The sequence below is a fragment of the Hippichthys cyanospilos genome, chromosome 4, assembly GCF_059441005.1.
Source record: "Hippichthys cyanospilos isolate Australia breed blue-spotted pipefish chromosome 4, RoL_Hcya_1.0, whole genome shotgun sequence".
NCBI classification, from domain to species: domain Eukaryota; kingdom Metazoa; phylum Chordata; class Actinopteri; order Syngnathiformes; family Syngnathidae; genus Hippichthys; species Hippichthys cyanospilos.
In genome coordinates this window covers 11,576,684-11,587,605 of record NC_142372.1, presented here as the reverse complement: position 1 = coordinate 11,587,605, position 10,922 = coordinate 11,576,684, and the positions used below count along the sequence as shown (strand labels likewise).

General features: G+C 37.2%; 1 protein-coding gene across 2 annotated transcripts; it reads right to left on the bottom strand.

Moving 5' to 3' along the window:
* Positions 1–101: 101 nt before the first annotated feature.
* rab27a (RAB27A, member RAS oncogene family) lies at positions 102–10,893 on the bottom strand. Of its 2 annotated transcripts, none has more exons than XM_088413825.1 (6): positions 10,636–10,893; positions 4,450–4,618; positions 3,629–3,714; positions 3,441–3,544; positions 2,022–2,145; positions 102–1,654 (listed from the first exon to the last, which is right to left on the bottom strand). In XM_088413825.1, the coding sequence occupies exons 2-6, from the start codon at positions 4,600–4,602 to the stop codon at positions 1,459–1,461; spliced, it is 663 nt and encodes a 220-aa protein (XP_088269951.1). In that variant the 5' UTR covers positions 4,603–4,618; positions 10,636–10,893; the 3' UTR covers positions 102–1,458. The 2 variants fall into 2 exon arrangements, with proteins under 2 accessions (XP_088269951.1, XP_088269952.1); XM_088413826.1 differs by lacking the exon at positions 10,636–10,893 and adding an exon at positions 9,797–9,908.
* Positions 10,894–10,922: the final 29 nt, after the last annotated feature.

Sequence of the window (10,922 nt, the reverse complement as noted above, 5' to 3'; positions counted from 1 at the left end):
ACAGAATAGGCGTTGAGTTGTCCATTGCATCTTTCATCAATTCATCGGGCAGTTTTTAAAGTGTTGGTCAAAAGCAGAGTTGTGGTTAATGAAAGCAGACAGAAGTTGAACTGACTTTAATGCATTGAAAAATAAGCTTTTTTTTCATTTTAAACCAGCTGCATGTGTGAATATAATTCATAAAATTATATACAATAAGCATAAATTCACATATGCGGTCTATACACACATTTCATATGAAGATATCAAATTCAAACTATGCAGTTGTTGCGCTGTTTGTCCAAAAGAGCAAGAACAAGATATTTGCAAGGTCTGTTAAAATAATTTGTATCAAAGAGCAGAAATTTCATGCATATAATTTTGCTTTAAATGTATATCTGAAAGACAATGTATTTAAACCAATACACAAAAATATGAATTTTCATTTAACATATACAGTATTTCTGTGTTGATTCTTATTGGTATGGACTGCAATGTTGCAAATAGTTAAATTCCACCACCTCATTGTTATTGCACATACAGTTTATATACAGCCAGTCTGAAAGATGCTCTTAAGTTATCCCGTGTTTACGACTACAACAAAAATGAGCAAATTGAAATGAAAACATGCGTGTACTATATATGTTGAAGAGTAAAGAACTTGGCACAGGTGTTGACATCAACATAAATTGGCCATCTAATGAATACTGAAAGGTCACGTCTTCAAATCTTAATTGCAACATTACATGAAATTTAGCAGAACAACTATTCCTGAACGTTAATAAGCAGGAAATACTTATTAGGATTTAACTTGCATATTTATAGTTTATGTGGGATGGCAACTCAATTTGCATTGCTGGATTACCATGTCGATCCCATAAAATATGTTTATCTTTTTAGTAGGGTTGTCTCGATCCCGATCACATTTTCACCCGAATGGAATAGGGGGAAAATTTCAGAGTAATTCGAATTATTATTTTTTTCCCCGTGTTTAAGGGCTAGAAAATCACACATTTTGCCAAATGAAAACAAAATATGTGTACTATACGCAATTTGGCAAAATAGCTTGAAATGGCGTAAGTAAAGACAGCATGTGGGGAAAAAATTGTGTTTTGGGCTACTTGGTTAAACCACGCTTCACTAGCCGTAAAAAAAGTGTGGATCATTTTTGAAAACAAAAAACAAAACAAAAAACACGCAATTTGGATACACATTCTTTTTCTGTCCTTAATATATTGCTGACACAAGAAACTGAGAGTTGGTATTGGCAGATCCTCAAAATAAGGTGACTGAGACTCGATATCCACCCCTCGGACTGACAAATTTCCATTATTTACTTTTAAGGCAAACAAGTGACATACAGTACTATTAGGCATTTCACAAACATCAGCAGTTTTAAAGGGGAGTCAATTTGCAAGATTTAACTCAAGATATTCTATTTTATACAGGCCAGGGGAGTTTAAATGACTCTTCGCACTCTTAACATGAACATTTGCTCGTTTCTGAGGTCTCTGTCAAGTCTGCGTTGTTGTGACCGTTTGTTCGGAAGGTGCCGTCTGGGATCCATGACTTGTCCACGCATCGCTCCATCCTCTTCATTATGAGGTCGAGCAGCACGTCCACGGCCTGGCTGACGTTCTGCCCGTTTGCCGCGCTGGTCTCAAAGTAAGGGATCCTGTTGGGTAGCAAAATAAGGACCAGCCACTTAACAATAATCCGGAGATGGATGAATTTAAAACAAAACAAACAAAACTGGATTTGTTCACAACACATGCCACAGCCCTTCGTAGATGACTTCACTAATCTTCTCAAGAAGCCTTTGAAAACTTTGCATGCATCTCCCATCCATTGGACTTATGGACTATTTGTCTTTCGGGACAGGCGAGCCAGAGCAACGTACTTTACAAGTGTGCAAATATTGACTTTTCCAGGAGGGACAATTCCATCTGGTGCTGTCTTCTCACCGACTTGGGTAAACAAGATGGCCACCGTATCTTTGACGAACATTTCAAGGAGAGGCTCGGTGGGCTGCTGACACCTACCCATACTTTTCTGCCAGCTCTCGGGCTTCTTCCTCACTCACGGCTCTCTGATCGGTCAGGTCACATTTGTTGCCGCATAGAATCACATCTGGATTTTCACAGTAGGCGTGAACCTGTAATTGGCCTGGAAAACAAAACAAAACAGTACTTACTTTGTGTAACCTTTTCTAATATGTAGCATCACATACTGCAAAGACCATTATTATACATGTGGAAGGAATTGCAAGCAATAAAACCAATATATAGTCAGACATCCATTTTCCATACATTTTCTCACTTTCATTTTCAACTGGAGCTGATATAGCTAGACAAATTGGAGACATCCGAGATATTCGAGACCGGTCTACTCGAGAACGGTCTCTAACCAATTGTGGAGAACCATAATGTAATATTTCTTTTAAATTACAACCTCTAATTTGTTGTATGACAAATACATTTGGAAGTTTTGATATTTTTTGAATATCAATAAATTTGATTACTAATTTGAATATTAATAAAACTGGTTGATTATGAGAGAGTGGACATATTAGCCTTGACAAAGTTCATCTGCACAAACAGTGCAATAAGAATGACAAAATATACCATAAGTGCAAACATTTACTCTGCAACTAGCCACTGTTTGAAACTCCGTTCAAAAAAGTCAAAATGCTGGCCGTCACTGAAAACATTCGAGGGCATCTTATAGCGACTTATGTTGACAGGGTGGAAAGCAATGAATTTATTTTTTTGAATTTCTATTTTTTAGTGAAAAGACATTTCAATTATGAACAAAGCAACGACTCAACAGCCGCCTAAAATGTGTTTCAGATGTGAAGGTTCAGTGTTGGTGGTGTTAATATAACAGAGCATTTCAAAGTCAAATTTTTGACATCCACACCCACGGACGCGTTTTGTAAACCTCACAAAATGCAAAAACATGAACATTAAAAGAGAATACACATATTTTTAAAAATGGTTGGTGTATAGTAAAATCATGTAAAGAAAATGAATTTAGTATCATTTTATCACTGCACACACTGTAGTTGTCCAAGTATTTTGTGAGAATGACAAAATCATGTACAATAAATGGAAAACTAAATTTATAACAGCTTCTAAGAACTCGCTTCTAAGAACTTTGTTTCATTATTTCATAATACCACTGATACTGATGAGTAGGGCAAATCTCTTCATATTGATACTTCTTCATCTTCTTCTTCTCTGAGCACTCCGTAATAAGTGTGTTAAAAAAAACACACACACAAAAGGACATCATTCTCTGAACTGTTGGCAGTACTATTGTTCCAAATGGTATTATGTCAGCAATTCCACTGTCGTGATTGCTTCATTACTTCATAAGAAAGACGCAATGAAAATTGAAATATGTCATGAACATTAACCTCATCCATATTGAACATTCAGTGAAACATTAAAAAGACTTACTCATCCAGTTTCGGACATTGAGAAAACTTTGCTCATTGGTCAGGTCAAACAAGAGAATGAAACCCATCGCATCCCGAAAGAAAGCCGTGGTCAAACTCCGAAACCTGAAGGGAAAGAAGGGGGGAAAAAATAGAATTCATTGAGGAGACTGAGAGAATAATTTATCAAGAAACTAAAGGCTTGACTACCTCTCCTGTCCTGCAGTGTCCCAAAGCTGCATGTGTATCTTCTGTCTTCGACCTGAGGAGCCATCAGGACCAGTGGAGTTGTATGTCTGTTAATGAAAAACACACAGCCACACCTAAAAACACGAGAACCACTTTTGGAATGTTGCTATAATTGTGGTTTAACTTCATTCGATATTTTGTCCCATTCTGTTCAATTTTTGAAAGGCTGTGGAGGAACATGACAGACACTTGTCACACAAATGATTCATTGTGGAAGTTGAAGGTCTGCAGCATTTAAGAATGCAAATATTAGTGGCGCTCAGGTGTTTGCCGATGGAAGGAGGTAGCCACCTGCCTTTGAACAATATGAGTCATCACTTTAGTTCACATAAGAGTTGGAATGCATGTCAAATCGGAGTCCTTTGGAGACAGTAAATTATGGGATAACGCAATGAATAAACGGATAACTAACTACACATTTGTTTTTCATTTTACAGGGCACACTGAATCCCAATTAGAAGTTTCACTTGTAGTTATGTTTTTTGTGTTTTTTACTCAAGAAGTTACAATGGATGTGTACTCAATTTGTCACCTTGCAAAATGAAATACAAAGTATTTGCAGGCACATTGACAATTCCCATTTATAATATAGCAACATGTTGGCATGTATTTACTGTATGTTGTGGATGGTGGTTAGGGAGATAGCTATAATCCCCTGTGTCCAAAAGCAGAAGTCGATAACAAAAAAGAAGCAATAAAACAAGAGTAAATAATTGGTAGATGTTTGAATGAGATATCCTCACTATTTTTCCTTCCGAATTTTAAGGAAAACCACATCTCACCACTCGTTTTTCTCTGAAGTCGATTCCTACTGTGGTGATGAACTTGGAGTTGAATTTGCCATCAGTGTACTGGTAAAGGAAACTGGTCTTTCCCACACCAGAGTCACCCAGGGCTAGGAACTTGATGAGGTAATCGTATTCCCCATCAGACATAGTGAAAGATGAATTTCTACAACACACAGAAAAACACATTCCGTCACACAGAAACAACTACTGGCATTTACAAAACACCACAAACATCAGCAAACCGTGATTAGTGGTTACAACAAAGTGCAAAGCTTGTCGAGTATATTTAAGTCAGTTTTATTTATATGGCACAAAATGTTTTTTTTCTTCAAGGCATTTAAAACCATACATACTATATGCAGGTCATTTTCATATAATGTGATGAACACCCTTGAAGATTTTTTTTATTTCTCATGTCGCCTTGGTTTATATGGGTAAATGCCACCTATGCAGAATTATTCACGCTTGAATATTGGGCACAATCAATGAATCCATTTGAATCAAATTTGCTTTGCATAGCCCGATATTGATTCAAAAAGCCAAATCCCACTCCCTTTTGATATGTTGTATCAAATCATCGTGACCAATGAGTAGAAGAGGATGCTAATTGGGAACTATTGTTAATTACAAGTAGATAACCTACATACATTATTACATGTAGCGCTTAAGGAACATACTGTAGTTGGGTGCTAATTGTGAAGCTAGCTAAGCTAAAGTATGTTTGCTGATGTTAATTTATTTTGGTTATATGATTCTGTTCATAGAAGCGCTCTAGCTACATTTAATTTTCATACACAGTATTTTGTTCTCCTGCCACATTGTGCTGTGAAGGCAATAAATTCCGATAGTCTTTATTGATGATGTGACCAACTTGTAGACAGAATATTGAGTGTGCTTCTCCAAACTTCAAATCTCCACATGGCAGAAACGCCACTTATTTCAGTGAAGGGCACATTTCTGCACTTCACATGGTCAACTAATTCCGGTCCAAAGAACGTGTGTGCGTGTCATATGACCAGCGTGCAAAAAAAGCATTGAAACAAGCCTAACATTCTTTTACCGTAACGTCTCCATTGAGCCTTTCATGTCGAGCCATAAGCGGCTTAAGGTCCTTTTGCGTAACCAAGATGCTTCGTGAACTTACTCACAGTGGTGCTAAGAGCTAATACTAACATGTTTGCCCACTGACCATAAGCTAAGACCAGAGCACCAGTTTTTGAGGAATAGATAGCTTTTAGGTTTATTTTGTCATAGTTACCAGCTATTAACATTTGTTGCACACAATAGTTAGCATACTATACTTCTTTTCAGGATCGGGATTTACTGTAATCCTCTTGGATGAATACCATCAATTACCTAGTATTGATTTAATATTCATTAAACAGCTTGCGAATTTAGCTCCATCCGAATCTGAGCTGCCATATTAATGAATGCGAACAAAGTGGCATTAAATCTGAAAGATTTCTGCCTTGCCCATGCAATCAATTTAGTTTCTTGGAAAAAAAAGTTACTGGAACATTACTTGCATACTAAGCATTCAATCAATTCCATCTCAGAGTTTGATAGTTTAAACAGACAAATTAATTTTATTGTATGTAAACAACTGGGAGATGTCTGGTGGACTACGCCACAGTTATCATTCAATATCATGTTGTAATAATCAGTGCAAATTCAAACTGCACAGAATTGTATCTTTAAGAACCCAAATAAGCTAATTAATTACATTTGACCACATCCTGTGGCTTTTCATCTTATATTTGGGCCTTGGATCCCACAACTGATCCTTCTTAAGTCTAATTCACTACTTATGAACTACAATATAAACCACTATCTTGGTCTGAAAAATGATAAAGTCCCTTTTTTTCCCTCCCTATCCAATCTGCTCTTAACAATATTTTAAAATGATGAATTACAGAGGATACAACAGGGACAGGCTCGATTTGAGCCTTGTGTTACAGGCCTCATTGTTTTGTCCCAATTTTATCTTCTCCTTTCAAACTTTTTTTCAGTCAATCACATAGTTGTCATTGCGAAATGCCAAAACAATTAAAAAAGAATTTAAATACTCTAGTGTTTACGTTCAAGTCATATCAGAGCTAGAACTTGTTTTCTTCGTCCGCAAATTATGGGAAGTGAAGTCAGGTTGAGCTTGCTGGCAGCACAGTCCAAATGTGGGACACAGAGGTATGTCGTGCGAGTTGATTTTCAGTTTTGCGAACAAAGTTTTGCAGAAAGAAATAGTGGTCTCGTCACCCTAGGTTATTTGGGAGTCATTACACATCTGTCACCATTTAAAATGCTTTCAATAATGCAAAAAGAATACTTTAGTAAGCTATTTCTCCGGAAAGTTTTTTTTTTTTTTTTTTTTTTTGGCACTGACTGCTAATTGGCATTGTTCAGTTGACTTCCATCTTAATTTCAATCGAAACTCTGCAGAGTGTGTGACAGTCTGTCTTTCTGACCTTGCAATTCAAAGGGCAGTGAAATAAGTCAAGTGTTTATGTTGTTATTTAAAATTGTCCAGAAACTACATCGCAATAGAGACTCACAATGTGCTGGCACACTTTCAATAAGGTCCAGCTCAACTTCCTGTCATTATATTTTTTCAACTCACTGCTAGACAAAACAATCATCAGTGAGTAATAGGACTACCAGAACCAGCCCCAAACCCACCATATAATAACAACAACATAAAACCCTCAAGCTATCGTTCCTTCCACAGTGGTGAAAAGGAAGCAAAGGGGCAAGCACGACTTTCCGTTCTGTTGGGAAACTCCACCTGCCAAACTGAACTTGAAAATCTGGTACAATTACTGAACTGTATCATAAAAACACGCAAAGCACTAAAAACTGAAGAAAAAATAATGATGAGTCATTGCTACTGAGTTACTGAGACGTTAGGCTGTGTGGTGCCATTCCAGCACATATAGCTTTTGCTTTAGTTTGATTTTTAAGCCTTGGGAAGTTCAAGTTACAGTAACTCACAAAATTATGAACTGTTCCAAATGCAAGTCAGTGTTGGCTCCCCCAAAAAAGTCAGGAAAAGCCTTATACTTGAGAACATCAGCATTTTATTTGACATTAATCAGAGGGACTTTAAATACCTGATGTTTACTGTCTCCACTTCAAATCGAACGTGATTGGTGAATTTTGAAAAGCGGCACTCCCGGTTACAAGAGAATGTGCACCCTGGTGCAACAGCATTTTTTCTGTTCATTTTGTATATTTCCCCTTGCAAAACATTACGTTTCAAAGATTATAGGTCACCGAAAAAATTAAATGATTTATCTTTGGCTCCTCTTTATACGACAAAAACATTCCATCTGAAGAGGGGTGTGTAAACTTTACTGGAGATGTTAGAATATTCCGTTCCTCACAAGCACATGACCTTACATGATGCAAGTTGCAATCCTATTTCCTCTACAGTCGATGAGTATGTTGCAGTAGTTAAGTAGCGACACAATTGACAGAAAACACACACTTCCAGCAACATATCACCCGACATCGACGGAGACGGTGTGACACACAATGAACACTTTTAACATTGTCATTAATTCTGTATTGACTGATCTTCATCATAGCGTATCCTGCCATGCATCATTTAGTGGAACGGCATAAAGTAGTTTCACAGACATAATTGATTGAATCAAACTAAGGAATGTCTTGTCTTCTGCTCTGAATAGCAGATGTGACAATTGAATTTGTCACAATATTTCATGTTGTTTGCCAGATCTCTGATGCAACATTTGAGGAGACACGTCATTAAAACCACCATTGCAATCTAAAGATGCAGTACATGAGCCTAAATGAAAAAGCTTGTCCCAAAAGTCACCCCACACTTCTGTTATATCATATCCTTCCCCAGGACTCACAGATTCACATCGGAGCAACGTTGCAAAATTGGCAAAAAAGATTTTAGCCCTTGACTGCAATTCAGCACTAGTTTGAGAAGCTTAAATTGATTCTTCAATTATTTACCAATTTTAAGCAGTAAAAACTTAAAATTTTGTCTGTAATTAAACGAATAACTTCTTACACTTGCTGCTGACTGACAACGGCATTACGTGAGGTCATGGCTCAGGTAACAACCAATCACAGCTCAGTTTGTGAATGCCGCATGACCAGTCCCAGGAAATGGCTGAATCATGCTGCAACGTAAACATCATGTAACAATAGACTACTCACTGGTATGTATTCGTAATTCTCAATGAAAAACAAACAAGCTAACAAAATACTTAACTTTTGTCTGTATTTTTGTTAGCTTTATGCTGAGTCCTTAGCCACAAGGCAAGGACACCAGGAGGATTGCTAGGTCGTCTCTTGAACATACTATTTTTTGTGAGGTACACATTTTATTTTTGTAAATTCTTTATGACTGGCATTGAACTGCAATGTTGGTGAGAAAAGTAAATCCACTTCCAGCCCCGCAGGAACCAACAATAAACTCTAGTTTTTCATAAACTTGACACTTTTCATAGTTTCAAACTTCTTTTCAAATGTATTCACTATACAGATATGTTTATGTCAACCAGGTAAAAGATTCAAACTTGCAGCTCTAAAATTTTGTCAGATTTTTTTTTCAAATTTCTTTTCAAATGTATTCACTATACAGATGTGTTTATGTCAACCAGATAAAAGATAAAAAACTTGCAGCTCTAAAATTTCGTCAGATTTTTGTTGTACCAACCAGAGTCTGCACAGGCTAAGTAGTTGAAATGAATAAAATCTTCCCCCGAAACATCTAGGGGATTTTCCTGCAGTTTTTCAAGCACAACGCCAGCTGACAAAAAGCAGCTTTAATCATTTCGACAAGGAGAAGAGAAGGACCCACCCTGGGCAACACTCCAGCTCAGAGGATGCATTCCGGATATGCACAATACACAGCAGCACCAACTACTGGTTGTGTCACACACACATCAAATTGACACTAAAGTGAATTAAGTGCAACAAATAGAACATGTAATGACCCTCAGCTGGTTCTCATGTGGCAAGACGTTTGAGCTTTTATTCTACTAGTCTTAATATTCCGCTTACGCGCCATCTACTTCACAAGTACACTTACTGAGCTCACTAGTAGGACAACTTCTTTTTACATTTCAAGTGGGTGACATACATTTCTACTGGCTAAGATATAGAACTAACTTAGTAGTACATACTGTATATCTCAAATAATACACAGGTTTGTCTTGTAATGCAATTGTCCTAATAGTATGCCAAAATTGTTATACATTGTACTCGTGAGGACAAAAAGTGTGCTAGTATATTCAAATATATCAAATACTGAATAAGTGAATATTCTACTAGCTACTTAAAAAGTTAACTAGTGCATAGTTTTCTGTACCTTGTACTGTAGTATGGCAACTTTGTGCTATCTCGTTTGCAGAAATGTCAAACAGAAGTGGAAGGCAGTTGTGGGTATTAAAGTATTAATAGTGAGACACATTCAGTCTAAAAGGACATCAAGGCATTTTACTAGTGCTCTGATCATTTGTGTTCCTCCTACCTAAAAGTTCAGGATATCAAGGTTATTGAATAGTTGAGCAGTTACTACTACACTCTGTCCTCACTAATAGGTCAACTACTGTATGCCATACAAGGACAACTGCATGTTACCATTGAACTAAAAGTGCCCTAATTGAAATACATGTTCTTTGGTACTAATATTGACATGATTAAATTCTACTTGTTAACATATGGTGCTTAAAAAGTATTATGTAGCGTGCTAAAAACTTGGGTGTGCAGTAATAGTACATAAAGTAGACATTAAAATAAAGGCTCAATTATGCGATGTCCTTGATATGCAACATAAGGTGAAACGTCAAACATTTGTATAAGGCAATGGAAAAGTGGATATTCAATGAAAAAGGTCCATGTGCTACTACGCCCAGTACTCATCAGTTCAGTTGGCATCCGTCAAGGACAACTACGAATGAGGCAATACTCGGCAACTGTGCTACTGGTGACAAAACTTAAGTACGTTAGTTCAAGCAGGGCCAGATGTCAAGCAGTGCGCTGCAGTTGTCCTGCAGGTGTGCCAAAGTTGTAATACCGATGTGCAGAAAAGTCAAACAGTAGTGGAAACGATTGCAATAAGAGTACCATCATGAAAAGTTGAAGCTAGCTGTAAACAGATGCTATTTGCTGACATTTCCTGATAGCTTTGTGTGTGACTTCACTCACCGCCTGGTGCTTGGGAGAATGGAAAAACAACCTCACCAGTTTAAAAATAAATAAAACGCTTGACTGAGCCTTCCGATGATAAACCAAGTTAAGTTATCTTGCGTGTTAAAGAGCCATGGGATGTCATGAAGGCTCCTTACTGTTTGCTTCATTTGTCGAAGTAAATGCTACTGAGTTGAGAAAGAGAAAACAGCTCCTCCTCCTCGCGCCGGCTTCAACTTGTCAATTTCATCACTGCTTCACTTCAGGGAAACGTTTCTAAACATACCCGAAGGACGCTATTATCA

Excerpts from the sequence above, each read along its gene's own strand:
- rab27a (XM_088413825.1), bottom strand. The coding sequence starts at position 4,602 with ATGTCTGATGGGGAATACGATTACCTCATCAAGTTCCTAGCCCTGGGT. Across the intron at positions 3,715-4,449 it reads ACTTCAGAGAAAAACGAGTG|ACATACAACTCCACTGGTCC; the intron begins GTGAGATGTGGT and ends TTTCATTAACAG. Across the intron at positions 1,655-2,021 it reads GAGCTGGCAGAAAAGTATGG|GATCCCTTACTTTGAGACCA; the intron begins GTAGGTGTCAGC and ends GCTACCCAACAG.